The 15,439-nt window shown below is 39.1% G+C and overlaps 1 protein-coding gene across 4 annotated transcripts; it reads right to left on the bottom strand.

Moving 5' to 3' along the window:
* Positions 1 to 453: 453 nt before the first annotated feature.
* On the bottom strand, positions 454 to 15,122 carry LOC100842465 (protein ALWAYS EARLY 2). Of its 4 annotated transcripts, XR_731121.3 has the most exons (21): positions 14,807 to 15,122; positions 13,879 to 14,001; positions 12,128 to 12,223; positions 11,275 to 11,337; positions 10,896 to 10,973; positions 9,883 to 10,072; positions 8,949 to 9,217; positions 8,494 to 8,860; positions 8,314 to 8,397; positions 6,941 to 7,218; positions 6,774 to 6,833; positions 5,368 to 5,679; positions 5,089 to 5,267; positions 4,740 to 5,022; positions 3,459 to 3,617; positions 3,181 to 3,339; positions 2,700 to 2,840; positions 2,386 to 2,604; positions 1,078 to 1,368; positions 767 to 1,000; positions 454 to 669 (listed from the first exon to the last, which is right to left on the bottom strand). XR_731121.3 is itself a non-coding variant. In XM_010235392.3 (20 exons), exons 2-20 carry the CDS (start codon positions 13,981 to 13,983, stop codon positions 827 to 829), a joined length of 3,507 nt encoding a protein of 1,168 aa, XP_010233694.1. In that variant the 5' UTR covers positions 13,984 to 14,016; positions 14,807 to 15,122; the 3' UTR covers positions 458 to 826. The 4 variants fall into 4 exon arrangements, 3 of the variants coding, with proteins under 3 accessions (XP_010233694.1, XP_010233693.1, XP_010233695.1); XM_010235392.3 differs by having other exon boundaries at positions 458 to 1,000; positions 13,879 to 14,016; XM_010235391.3 differs by having other exon boundaries at positions 458 to 1,000.
* Between the last annotated feature and the right edge of the window lie 317 nt (positions 15,123 to 15,439).

The following is a 15,439-nucleotide window of genomic DNA, read 5'->3' as shown; positions in this document are numbered from 1 at the left end:
TGGAATTTTCTGCCCGTAGAAATAGAAATATGGAGCAGTTGCCACGAAAATAGAAAACACAACGCCTCCTCTATTAGTCGCTGACTGACCAGTGACCAGAACTAACTAAGCCCTCGTCAAAAAAGAAAAGGAACAAAGCGCTTTTTTCTCCGAAGCATTCAAGGGTAGATAGACACGAATTCTTCTATGTACAAGTGTTGGCTTCCGTTAAAAGAACAATGTTTTAGTCAATGATTTCTTCGTCTACAGGACTAAACCAAGATGGGGTGACCGGGTGGGTAGTCAGAAATTTGTGGAATGATGCGTGGTCGACCATAAACGAGGCAGAGATTATTCTCATTTCTAAAACGACCTAAGATTCCAAAGAGATTGTATGCAAGAGCTCCGTGAGTAAAGAAAAAGTCTTCATAACTTATCACGTACTGAGCATGTCACCAAATCGTTACCGACAGATGGAGACGCTGGAAGAACATCTATTGTTTCCTTCTTGCTGGTTTACATAACAATGGAAGACATACATACAATTACAGTACACATATATGGGACAGAACATATAGAGATACGTCTAAAATGCCAGCAGTTGGCCATTTCCACTTTTCCAGGTCTAGTGTCTCCATCATAGAAACACCAAGCAGCAGTGAAATTTTCAACGCCAGATTGAGGGGCAGACTACAGACATAATTTCCATGGGTCAACGAATATAATAATAATAATTAATAACATGCACCAGCAATATAATAACTAATAGGATACACCTTGTACATACCGTTGTCAGGTTGTTTTTAGCCTACATATGTATAACGAAAGAAAAATGTAGGCCACGGCACTAGCCACTAGGAGTAGGTATCAACGCCAGCATTTGGTTCTTGATGATGCCCATGCACATCTCAATCTCTCTGAAGATCGGGACATTCTGCGAGCTGCACGGTTGTAGGCGTGAAAGCGCTGAATCGAGAATGTGCGCAACCTCGGCAGGATGACACTGCTTCTCTGTGCAGTTCTGATGCATGGAAGCGACGACATTATTAGACCACCAGACATAGTAAGGCAGCGTTTCATGAGATCCGTGTCATTTACCTGTATCATAAGGACGGTAGCTACGCAGGATGAGATCAACTCCGAAGGAAATTGGGCTTCGGAATCATAGCCGTTGCTCAATCTTGGACTGGAAGTGTTGGTTGTTGCAGGGTCAAAACGGCCAGACGTGCTGTTATCTTGACAGGTTGAATTTGCCTGACCCGAATCGGGAGGTATCCGTCTTATACCCAGTATGCTAGAACCAGAGCCTGTACCACGGATACTCAGATTGTCTAGTGCTTCCCCTATTTTGGCAAAAGCATTCTCTCCTTCACTTACTTTGCACATTGCCTAGTTAACAGAAGAAGGTTGACATGAAGATTAAAACAAAGCAAAAATGTTCCTTCCAGTAGTACAAAAAATATAATGTGAGAATAAAACAGGCAATACTTCAGAGAAATAAATAAAGTCTAGAAGCTAAATGTTCCTTGTATCCAACAATAAACATAACTAAGAGGGTGCACTATATGGACGTGCCTCAACAACAAATCCTGCTCTAATGATTTAACATTCAAGTTCGTCAAGAACTGAACTGAACATGTGTGACTGGTTTAGATAAAAAATGATATTCTGGTTAAAAGTTCATAAATGTCTGAAAAGGACATGATATTTTTTGCAAAGGTCGCAGATGGTCATATTTTGTAACCAAAATGCACTCCTGTATACTTCGTCCCATAATATATGTATGTATGATTTTTTTCAAACATTTATTTTATAAGAACTGGTGCAAAGTGCGATGTTATTGTGCAAGACCTGGTGCAAAGTGCGATGTTATTGTGCATGACCTGGTGCAAAGTGAAAACTTCGGCAATACCTGGTGCAAAGTGAAACAAGTGAGACTCAACCAGGTGCAGAGAGCAACTTACTCTACTTATTAACTGTCTGTTTCACATATTTTACCATTGAATCAATATTCACTGTTAGATTGCCAATTGAGACTCAACCAGGTGTATAATCTCTTTGTTAGTGCAAAGCGATCAAGAGCAACTCAGGGTTCACGAGCTAGTTCAGAAGATTTTACTTTCTGCATTACAAAACACATACTCCCTCCGTCCCACATTAAGTGACTCAATTTCTCTAAATATGGATGTTATACACACTAAAACATGTCTAGATACATGTAATGTTTCAGCACTTAATATGGGACGGAGAGAGTACATAATTCAAAATTATTACCATGCAGTGAATTGCTCTTCACGAGATGCAAATGGTAACCATGCAGTGAATAGATTCAGAACATCAAGGACTCCTGGATTGGATAACATGTCATGATACTGACAGAAATACGAATAAGTGTGACTATCTAACCTGAATAGCAACATCAACCATCGTTTTTGCTCTGCACCTCGAAGTCTCAATAATTTCCATCACTTGGGATCCAGACTCTTGATTGATATAACCAAAATGGTTAAACGGCTCTAGTTTTCCATTAAGAGCTCCACCATTGTCTGTAGATTTAGGATATGACTGTAATGGATGCTCATGAAACGTGTTACGTTGCCGCAGAGAAAGCAAGGCCGAAGCCACCTGAGTATGAAAATATATTGTGTAATCTGGTCAGTGCGTGAAATCAAAACAAAACATAAAGAACTGCAGATGGCACGAAGAACTGGGAAAATTACATGATCATTAGAATCTCTAAGCTGTACAAGCACCATAGCATATTGCTTCCTGAAGTGCTCCAACTCGCTGATAGTTTCCCCGTCCTTTTGCTTTGCTGACACCTCTTCATTCATGTGCCTCAACTCTACTAGCAAAGCTTCCTACAAAGATTAAACAGTTCATAGATATATTACGCACGCGAATATGTAAAAATCTCAAAACATGTGTAGACACTAAATTATTATACAGTAGCACATAAGATAAGTTCACTGGCGCAAACATAAAAACTGTGGCCCCACAATGGTTTTTGGACGATTCTAGTGCCCTACAGTCACAGCCTGACATGGGAACCAAAAGAAACCCAACATAGAATTGTCTACATCCAACCCTCAGTTGTGGGTTTCAACTTTGTAAGAAACAAAGGCAGTGAAGTAATCACACTTATTTCCATTTGCACCCTCACAATAGAGAAAACGCAAGGCACAAGCCCGTTGCACTTGCCTTTTTATCAAGAGAACGTGATAGTTCAGCAAGAGCCTTTATATCAGCTTCTCTTTCCTGTATCTGTGACAGTGTACATGGCTGGCTGTACATTGCCTGCTGTGCAGCACCTGTAACCTCGTTTACTGTAGCTTTGGCGTGCGTATCAAATGTGTCTCCCTATTGCAGAAATCCAACAAACGGAAAAAATTAGTTTATTCCACATTTTGCTTCATTAAAATACTTATTGGGTGACTATGAAGTACATGTGAGGTTGCATCAGCAGTGTCAAAACTCACATTTGATGCGAATCTTGCTACACCACCACCACCATACTCTCTGGATCGATCCTCAAACTTTACTTCCGAGAAGCTGCTGTAGTATTTATTCACAATGTTTTGCCGTCTGAGAGATTCAGGGAAGTTTTCCAGTGGGTGTAGTGGCATACAATCAATATCCTGTAAAGTTAAAAAATTCCTCAACACCAACCTTTTTCACAAGATAAATATTTCATTTTTACAGTGGTGATTGAAATTATATTTTCATAAGCAATAAAAAAGGATTTTCTTTTGTTGCTACTACATCATTCAAATAGAAAATTCTTCCATAAGCATGTCCCCTTTCTCGGGTACAAAATATAGATGAACAGGTCTAACTGTGCGAGAAACACAAATCACATTAAAGCATACTGGACTGCACGAATACAATCATATGATTATCCTTCTTTTTGTTCACAAAAAAAAACATGGTTTGAGGCTTTGTTAGCCAGTTGCCATGGCGTTCTTAAAAGCACTTCTATTTTGCAATTTTTGGATAAAAATCTGGTGAACATCTTTCAGACCCAAATCATAAATTGTATTTCCCTAAAAAATCATAAATTGTATGCTATTCTCCCTCGGTGTTGACCTTTGATCAATAATATCCTTTTGTGATATTTAGTTTTGACATGTAAATATAATATTGGTAGAGAACTGCCTAGAAAGGTACTCTTGTCATGCCAAATTTATCAGGTTCTGTTAGGATCTACTTGATCTTAAGTATATTTAAATGTAAATAGCAGAACACATGGAACAAAAAGAACAAAAACAGAACGAAAATGTCTCTCTAGTTTCTCAGTTCAGCGTCAACAACTTTTAAAACTTGTAGGCTCATCAAGGCAGTCATACCATTACTACCAAATATAAAGAATTCAGTTTCTGTTGTAACAATTAACATCTAGTAATGAAATTACAGTACCAGAAAAGCTCTCGACCAATTGAATATAATGGTCACTCTTTTAACGTTTTTATTAATGTAATATGATGACTTGATGAGTAGCAAAGTGATCTGCGAGATGTTCAGTCAAAATAAAAAAACAGCCATAATTATGTTTAGGTATTCTACTAACTTATTAAAGCCATGCATTCCAAACTAAGAGTACAAGAAATAAAAAAAATCACCAGAAAACGTTTTAAACCAAAGGATATAAAATGAAACCAAATGGAATACAAGAAATCAAAACAACCACAGAAAATGTTTTTAAGACAAAAGATAAAGTGAAACCGAATAGTCAAAAGAGATAGTAGATAGATATTGATTACCATCACAAACTCGACACCGAGCTCAGGTCGATCAAAATTAACCCGGCAACGATGATAGTCAACAGTCAGAACACTCCCTTCATGAAGTTCCCCTGTTTTGGGATGGCAGGCTATAACACGCTGTCCAACTGCTAAAGGTCGGGCAAGATCAGTTGGTAGACCTTCTCGAACACCAGACCGAAGCTCATCATAGTGTTGTCTGACTGAATGGCGATACTTAAAAAGCTTCTCTCTCTCCTCATGCAAAAACTGTTTCGACAATCGACGTGGCTTTCCCAGAGAACTGCAAAAGGGAAGTCTCAGAAAACAAACAAGGCTGAATCAAGCAAATCAACTGAAGATGACATACCTCCTTATAACACCCCACTCAACGCGAGTTAGCCTTGGTACGTGACCCAGCTTTACGTGATTCAAGTACTCGACAAATTCACTCTTCGCAAACCATGGATAATCAATTGCACTGTAGAACCATTCATAGGTGCACCATCTACGGAGAAAACGTGAAGATAAGCAGTGGGAGAGCTTGTCCTGTAACAGGTAGGCGTAAATATTAGTTCTGACTTTTACACCTTGCAAATGATGAGATGCATTGATCAACACATTTATCTTGATAAAAACAATATCAAACCTTAAGATCGATAACGTTATTCACTGGGTAAGAAACATTATCATGGGAACCATCGGTACCCTCAGCAGGCTTACACTCTGGAGCAAGAGCTTTCAAAATGCCTAATTTGCGTCGGCTTCTAGCCTTTGATGTCAAGTCAGATTGTTGAGTTGTTGCATTTTGTGTTGTCTCCACAATATCCATGGCTTCTTTTCCAGAATCAGCATGTGCTGGAGAACTTTCCTGTGCTTTCGACTTGTTTTGTTTCGAAACAGGACTAACACGAGCATGCCTGCCTTTATTAGAAGATACCTTCCCTTCTTCAGCAGAAACCTAGCAAATATACAGACATACAACCAAATTTACAGTTCCATTTAAGCAGACAGGGCAAAAAGGAAAAGTAACTCCGCTATGTCAGGTATTAAGAAATTAACGAAAGTGAGGTCTTGGTGTTGGGTGTTGGACCAGAGATTTATTTTCCATTCAGAGATATTCAAGTATCAAATAGTTAGTCCCCCTTCGAGTATTTGGAAGTCACACTTAGTAGCAGTAAGTTCCCCAGGCAAAATTACAAAAGGCTGGATACTTGGAAGGGGAATGTTTTGTCAGTAGGGGTAAGAGTTAGTCGATTAAGGCATGTATTACTTTGATTAAGGTGTATCAATGAATTTATTCCCTCAAACTACTATCCAGAACTTGGATAAGAGAAGTTTCATATAAACAAAGGTCATACAAAAAATAGTATCGCCTTGTCTCGTCAGGTGTTTTGTCCCAAGATAAATGGATGGTTAGGTATTAAAGATCTGAGAAAAGATTGATATCAGTCTTCTTACTAAATGGTGATGGTGATGGAAGTTAAGGTTTGTGTCAGGAAATTGTTAAAAATATGGCAATCTCTTAGGCCTTGTTTGGCATTGTTGTAGACTATGATAATTATGTTTGCTCAACCAGCTTTTGCCTATTTTTAGCGTTTGGTTAACCAACATTTTCCTTCTTTTGCGTCTTTTCTCACAGAAGATTATAAGAAGTCCAGCATTTCACTAGTTCAGCAGCCTCAAACTGAGCCTTACTGTCGCAGATAAAACACAGCCAGAATGTTTCTCCCCGTTGGACTGATTTGTCGACTGGAAAAAATAATATTGTAAGGATTTAAACAAATCTTGGCAGTGAGACTAGGTTTTCAAATGATGTTTGACATAGTGACAATTCTTTAGCTGATAATTTCCCTATGTTATATAATCTACTGGATCTGTGGTTGAAACTGAAGTTAGTGTGGTTCCACCGTTCCAGTACTAAATACTTGGTTCAATTTTGCATCAAACTTAACTTAAGTCCAAGATTCAATAAAATATTCAAGAATTAATTGAAAGATGTTTATCGGGAACAAGCAATGAATGGGAAGACAGCACAACAAAAGGACTACACACCTCAGTCTTCTCAATATCATTCATTGTATTTTTTTCATCTTTCTTCTCATCTTTAGGGATCTGTGCATAAAGCAGAAAAATGTATGCATGTCATAAGAAAATTATAGAGCTAACAGTATGGTCGCTTCGCTTCTGGCAAGTTGAACAGAAAATAGTTTGGGAATTACCTTCCCTGTTGCAGACTTCCTTTTCTTTTTCTCCTTTTGAACATTACAATCTTGCTGTTTTACTTCAGAAATAGCACCCTCATCATGGTGAGGATCTTTAGAAAGTCTAGCCTTTTTCCGAGTAACCATCTCATTGCCAGCAATTTCTGACTGCCTTTTGACCTTTTTCATTTTTCTGGATTTCTCTTTTTTCTCAGATAATGAAAGTGCTGCAGGCACACTAGGCTTGTCATCAAAATCGTTGTCTCTGCTCTCATCCTTAATGTGTGCAGATGATTCTGGGAAATGATTAGGGGCAGTATTACTATTAATAGCAAAATAAAAAACAAAACACTACAAATTTATAATATCAACAAAGCTGATTCTGCAATGTCACCTTTGTCCATATTTTTTGAGATTTTCACATGGAGGTATGACTTAGAATTTACAAACAATCTATCAGTAAACCTGGTCAAATGTTTAGCTTACTTTAGCTAGTAAGTTTATTATCGCACAGCATGTACAAATCATGTCTCACAAATAGAAGCCAGTGAATGGAGTTAAGCATGTTGCAGTAAAACAGATCAAAGGCAGATACAACAAATCTTTGTTTACAGTATATATCCAACGCAGAGCACGAAAACCTCAAATGGGTCCCGGGCTCCGATGAGCCTGGTTTTTCTAGTACTAAACAAATCCCTGCTAAGTGGTCCATTGGATGGTTCGCAAAAATTTTGCATTTTAAAGTTCGCAAAAATTCTGGAAAAAATCTACATGTAAATATGGATGTGTACTACACGCCTATAAATTTCATTGAGAAATATTTCCATTTGTGGAATACATGAAAAAACATCTATAATGGTCAACAAATTTTTCTTTTTTGTGTAGCTCACATGTCAAAGCAATTCTTTATTTTTCATCAAAAAACTAGTCAACAATTGTTTCCAGAATTTTTTGAAACTTCTAGATACCATTTTTGAATTCTTGAAAATTTCAAGCTCACTGGAGCCCAAGCTCCAAACGTCTATACTCATGCAGAGCACAACATGTTGCCCAGAAAATACTCAACAATGTATCCAGATGCTCACAAAATAATATACTCGTTGCATCCATTTCTTCCAGGACATAATGCAACACCGGTGGTGGGGGCACGTTTAGACCTGTAGGAGACTATAAATGGACCGTACATGTATAGGAATTTATGCAGAACTCCTTTAAGTCTACAGGATTAGGTTCCACAAGAAAAAATAAAACTCTAGACTCTAGTACTAAACAAATCCCTGCTAAGTGGTCCATTGGATGGTTCAGACACCAGTACACCACATACCACATAATTAGAAAACTAATATAATATGAAAAAAAATATTAGAATTTTAATATGATATAAGACTAACCAGATTCAGCAATAGAAGATGGCTGTAGAATATTCACAGATAGGTCAGCTAATGTATATAATGCATCAAGAGCCGAACTTTCATCTGCAAAAAAAGGCCAATCAGGACTAGAAGAAAGAACTCATTAATTTCATTACTGCTATCCAAAATCTAAACGATATTGCTAAAACACATACATACCGTCAAAAAACAACTGGCGGCTTCTTTTGTTTGATTTGTTAGATGGCCATGAAGTTCCTACTGCGTCCACCTCTGATTCATCTTTAGCCTTTCTGGCACTATGTCCTTCTTCAGTGCCGCTGCAAGCCTCTCTGTCATCCTCAAATTGGTCATCTGATTTCTGTGCAGCTTTTTTTTTCCTCCTCTGAGACTTCTTTATTTTCTGCTTAGACTTGCCAGATGCAGAACCTCCATTATTCATAAAATAGGAAGCATCTTTGGGATAGTCACCAGTCTCTGCTTCCCTACTCCCTAAGCTACCTTCGGGATAATCCGCATCTACTTGAAATCCATGGAGCTTTGAGCTTCCGATATCCGAGTCTGCATTCTACAAGCATCATACCAAGTAATTTGGTCATGCAAGAGCTTTGCAGGATAGGTGTCTAAAATAAATAAAGACTATTATGGGTTCTTACTTTTCTGTCAATACTTTTGACAGGAGACAAGAACAGGCGGTCACTGGATCTTCCGGGTGTTTGAGAAATCTGAGGTGAGCTTCCTCTTTGACCGACCTCTGCCAGAGCTAGCGCAGCTACACGAGCACCTTCATCATCACCATTATTAGCATCTGGCTTTGATTGTCTATTTGATGGACCTATCCTGTCATCTCGGTGGTACATACTTGCAACAGGCACTCGTGGAGTCCTTTTTCCAACAGCACGCGGCCTGTTCCCTACAAACAAATCTAGACATGTTTCAAGACTTCAATCCTATTTTCTTTGTTCAAGGCAGAACAAAAAAATACAGCATGGTTTTATATTTAGACAGTGATCTTAATATTAGGCGCTATGAAGCAAATTGCACCAATACTTTGGTTAACTTTGACAGGTCACATTTTACAACCATTTAAGAGCTGTTGGTCTGAATTGGAGTGTGAAAAAATAGGAACACATGCAAACAGATAAGAGGTACGATAACATATATAGAGTAAAAGCAAGAGGCGTTTTCAGTCCCTATTAAGAGTCCATGACAAATGATGTTACAACAAAAGCCACTTCAGTGAAACATATCCGTTCATATGAGCTTTTGTGGTTTTTTCATGGAGGACTAGATTCTAAGGTGGAGTTCAGCTTGGAAACAGGGAGTAGATTCCAGCTTCTTAAAAAGCTAAGTGGAGACAAGAGGTGTTGGACTTAACTTCACCTTCTAGCCAGAGAAGCCGAAGCTAAGAAGCCATGCCAAGAAAAAAGTAGTATCATTGATGTAATTCTGTGGGAACTTTTGTCAAAATTATGATCATCGTAAAATAGTACTGAACTCTTAACTTAGGATTGATGTACTATTATTCACAGCATGCTTGAATTTTTTTATGTTTCTTGTAACACGTTTAGAATTTGATATTGAAATTACCTCCAGAACGTTTCTTCTTCAACAAAGAAAGGCATCCATAGTTTGAGGAAGAAGGCTGAGATTGCAATAGATCAGCGTAGCGTGTATCAGATGTCTTTGACACAGACTGAAGCTTCGCACGGCCACGCTTCTGTGGCTTCCTAGAAGTTTTCGGTGACTCGTTGCTTTCATGATCACTGTTACTTCCATCCTACAGTCGATAACATATGGCCTTAGTTATAAGCATTCTTGATAAGCACACTAAAGCCCCCTTTTCTGAACAGTAAAGAAGAGGCAATGGACAAAACCCAAATTTTAGTGACATTTGTTCTGAGCTTCAATGGTTACACATAACTAATTTAGCATAGGGAACAAAAATTCAAATGTGGTCGGACCTTGCTCAGAAGCGCATTGAGGCAGGCGAATGTTTGCATGTACCAAAAGGACCGTTAGTGAGGAAATAATATTGCACAAATGGCATTTACATAACATATGCCAAAGATCAACAGTACAGTTGTAGAGTTTTTCCAGCTGGGCTTGGACAGTTGTTAGATGTATGGGTTATTTGTTCAACGCCAGTCATCAAATTGACATCAACTAGAAAATCAATGGAACTTGTTTCATTAAAATAACTATAGTACACAGGCATTATGGTAATCCTTTATGAGATAAACTCATTTCTGTTCACGATTCTAAAATAATGCTTCAAGCAAGGTGTTACAAATGATTGTCAAGCAATGCAGAATTCATCCTCAGAACTATCAAATAGCTTAAAGTAGCCAACACGGATGACTACTATTAGACAAATAGTTCTTGTTCTTGGAATCTGTATCTTGATGCGTGAACTATTTACGTATTCTGCATCTATCAAGAATCAAAGAACATTTAGTACACACTTCATAGAATTCATAGACAACTTTTGACTCTTAAAAATTCACAAGTCACGACATTTTTTCAGGTATCAATGAAAAGAACTACAGAAGCTCCCAAGAGAACAAGCTCTAAAGTCTATACCCATTTAAGTTTATTCTCACCAGAATATTGTAGTGGTCGGTCATCATTGCTATCAGACCTGCAGCAGTAGCAGTCCCCTCTGGAAGAGATAAATATGCCTGAACATACCACGGAGCTTGGTCAGTTTTTTAGCGTAAACATAAATAACAAAAAGAACTTGTGAAATTAGCAAAAGAAAGAAATACAAAATGAGCTTTGCTGCCTGAACAATCTATTCAATCTGTCACAAATACATAGGTGCATAGCGGGAGATAGGGTTCGAAAGCAAATGGATGGAATCCGAGATCTTGGTATACAGAAGAGCCAAAATTATTTGATTATGCACTTTGGGTCAGTTATCAAAAATCAGTTGCAGCTTGACCGGTGTATAGTTAAGGAAGGCTCAAGGCTGGGATTTACCCTGTTCATGTTGTAAAGAGCCTCCACCATATCAGATGTTCTATCATGGACAGCACCAGCCACCTGCAAGTTGAAAATGAACAATGAGTATTCAGTAATATGAAGCAACGTCTCAAATAAGATATAATAATTAATAAACATGGTGCAGCCAACCACTGGGACCAGAGGAAACGAAGCCGGTAACTTTACCAGGCTAGATGGCAATCCAAGGACCAGACATGTAGGTAAGTAGGTAAAATAAGGCCAGCCTGGGTGGTTTCAACTAAACAAGCCAACACAGACAGGTTCGGGTGGGCCCTTAGTTGAGTCCCACCGTTTGGATTGAATAATCCCACCTTTTTACCACCCCGAGTGAATGCAGTACCAGCGTACCCCACTGCTGCTACAACTTGAAAACCACAGAGTTGCATTTCCTTGAGGAATGCAGCATCTAGGAAAATATATAGTTTTATACACAAAAAAAATTCTCGGTAGGTCGGACAGTGCTGTGACTCCCGTCAAAGTGTATGTGTAATATAGTGCATTAGCTTCTCATACGATGTGTGCAAATAGATGGTATACCAGCATGACATGATGGATTACAAAACTACTTTGGAATTTTATTATTTCATAAAACTGAAAATAACTAGCATGCAGTCAGACTGGTAAGTCCAGGTACCCAAGACCACAAGCACGTCAATAGCCCAGCTGGGTCTCCTAAGTGCAACACCACTACTTGATATGATAAATTTCATGGACAACCATGCTGAGTATGGGACACTACAGTGAAAAGGTGGTTTGTGGTTACCTAAAGGAACAAATTCTAACTGTTTAATAGAACTAATATCACTCCACAATAAAGAGGGCAACAAACCTTCTTCCAATCCTTTCCATATTTTCTATAGGCTCCATAGAAGCGCTCTAGTTCATCTTTGCTCCACTGAGAACCAAGGTCAGATAGTTTTTTCTTCTGCAAATGAATGCTTTATACATCAATAATTAATAACATAAATACATAATTGATATAATAAACCACAGTACAGCCATATATACAACAGACGAATGCATTACAAATCCCGAAACTCATGCTTGGAACTTTTTTTTCCAGGGAAATATAAGGTGTCTAGAAAAATTGACTAGTACTTGACAGTTCATGCAACAATAATGCATTATATAAGCAAACACAAGTTCAGGATATTGCACAATGTGGAAAAATACGAGACAAAATTGCTTGTGATAAGAAAACCCAATTTGTTGATTCACAAAAGGAAAGTCCATTTTTCAACCTTGCACTCTTGCCAGTTCACATTTCAACCTCCAACTCCAAAACAGTACAATTTGGGACCCTAAACTGTACACTCCTAACACATGTTCAATTTTCACCCATCAGTAATTTTTCACTCTGGTTTTTGCTGACGTGTCAGTGGTTTTCACTTGACACTTGGTATGAATTTGACCCTGCTTTGCTGATGTGGCAAAAAAATTGATTGCTTTGTGGGTGTCATTTGTGGGTGTCATGTAAATCAGGAAAAACTCGATAAAATAAGGGATAAAATTAGTAAAATACAAGAGAAAAGATAAAACGTCACAATGCATAATTCAAAAATCGGTAAATGATCAGAAAAGTCATTTTAAGGGTTGGAAGAACAAAAACGATATAAGAGAACTCGGAAAAGACGGCGAAATCTAAAGAAAACAAATCAAATTTTATTGTTCTTATGGATTATCTAGATGCACTTGATGTTTCAAACTATATAAAGTTTCATGTTTTACTGATTTTCTTGGTTTTTGAATATCTGGAAGATAATGTACGGTCACCTTTTACACATCCTTAGCCATAGAACAGAGTTTAGGAACGTTCTATAATATATTTCTGATTTTGTTTTTTCTCTTAAAGAATCATGATTTTTCAAATTTAATGTACTCCCTCCGACCCATATTATTTGTCGCAGATTTAGTACGAAGTTGCACTAAATCAACGACAAGTAATATGGGTCGGAGGGAGTATCATTTCTTCTCTTTTTCTAGCTTTCTCAGATGTATTTTTCACCATTCTTCTGATTTTACTATTTCAGATTTCCCACATCAGCAACCACCGCCTTGTCAGCGAAAGGAGTGAAAAAAAATCCACTTTGGATAGAAAATTGAACAGATTAAGAGTGAGGGTCCTAAATCTCGGACCAATTTCAAGGTAGAAATGTGATGTCAGGCAAGAGTTCAAGGTTGAAAAAGTTGAAAACGAGCTTTTCTGTTATATTTTGGTCATCATGATTGGTAAAAAAAAATTAGAGTCAATGCTACTGGCATATTGATAACATCAGACAATTGCTCTTATCAAACAAAAGTAGTGACCCCTGACCACATGACAGGCAGCATAGCAAACAATTTTAAAATGAAACCCAGCAGACACTTCTTCCAAAAAAAGGTCAGCTGGGACTGAAACTCTGATAAGACCAGCAGCCAATTTTTGTCCACATATTACTGGCATGTAATTTGGGGCTATCATTGCTGCCATTGTACTTCTTAGAACATGAATTATATTTGTGCTTTTAGAACATGAATTATATTTAGATGAATCAAAGTTGCTTTAGTACATTCAAGACACTGAAGAGTGTAGATACTTACTCGCACTTTACTTTTATGAACAGTTGTTGCTTCCTTATCCTGCCAATCTTCATTGATTTTGGCATAGCGTTTGTTCACATTTCTCACTTTCCTTGTGGACGACATTGAGAGTCAAAGAGCTACCTGAAATACAATTCACTGAAGATTACATAAATCTGTAAACTGGCTCTTGGATGAAAATTGCAAAAATAAATAAGCGGAAAAAGCTAAACTGGAAGGCTAACACTATTTTCCAATATAAAATATGAGTTAAACATACAACCTTCATGACCTAATGTTATATATAAATAGCAAGAACAATCAATTAACAAGCTGGGCACTTCAGATTTGTCTGCATATAGTAGAGGGTGCACCATCTTGTTATATAGTTTGTAATTATTATGATAGGGATAACAGTCGGTGAGCGATGACTTTCATGACCAATATGGAATGTAGATGGGAAATGGTGCGTAATACAAAAGGTAGTAAATAACAGTCAGCAGCAGCATATGTAACACTGACAAGGCATGGGCAGTAACTCGATCCTTGGACACAAGGAAGAATTCCATGCTTCAACGTGTCTACTCGATCCCCCAGCATTGCTCCTGCCTCAGCTCGGACTGACGTCTAGCGTACCCCACTGCATTCAAATCGCTTGCTGCTCCGCGGAAATTCCATTCCTTATTCGTCTCAAAGCCCGACACTACTCCCCTCCCAACTCCATTCCTTATCTGGCCCGAAGCCGGACACTACTCCCTCCCAATTCCATTCCTTATACTGAGAACCCGAGCAAGAGAACCAGTTACATTTCAGCTCAGAAGGATTTGGCAACGGAATGTCGCCCTCGGCAAACAGTGCTACCGCTGTCGAATCATCAAACGGAAACCTGTATGTAATAAATTCGCGCATCGAGACCAGCCAGGCACGCCTGGTTGAGCCGTTGATTTACCTTCGGATCCGGTTGCAGGCCGTCGGCGGTACAGGTGCGGGCGGCTCGGCGCAGGCCGTTGCCGGCGATGGGGGGAGAAGCTCGCTCGTCGGGACAGGAGGCGGAGGGTCGACGAGGGTTGAGGAGGAGGAGGACCACGGGGGCTACCGCTGCTCCTCGGCGGCTTCCGGAGGCGGATGGGAGCGGCGATTGGGGCGGGGCGAGCTCGCCGGCGTCGGAAACCCTAGTCGCGGGAGGCGGGTGAGGAAGGGCGCGGGATGGAGGAAGTTCGGGGGGGAGAGAACAGCGGGTGTAGAATGGGATTCGCATTCGGGGTCTCTGGGCTCTGGTTTCAGGGAATGGCATCGGACAGGTAAATAATGGCCAACTTCAAGGGTGGTAGTGTATATTGGCTCGGAAAAAGCAGCCCACACATAAAAAACCGAAACCGAAAACCGAAACCTGACAGCCCTTACGGTACCTTCTTCGGCGCGGTTACCCGCTCCAACGGTTGATGGCGTGTCCGATGCTTTCCTTCGTCATGTCATTTTAGCAAGTTGATTTATCAATTAGCATTAGCCTATCTTTGACTCATCCTTTCATGTCCATCGATGAGCATGACTTGGCTTCAGGGTCGTCCTTCACGCCGCCAAG

Source organism: Brachypodium distachyon, chromosome 3 (assembly GCF_000005505.3).
Source record: "Brachypodium distachyon strain Bd21 chromosome 3, Brachypodium_distachyon_v3.0, whole genome shotgun sequence".
Lineage (NCBI taxonomy): Eukaryota > Viridiplantae > Streptophyta > Magnoliopsida > Poales > Poaceae > Brachypodium > Brachypodium distachyon.
Note: the sequence above shows the minus strand (reverse complement) of the source record. Positions and strands in the feature narration are given on the sequence as shown.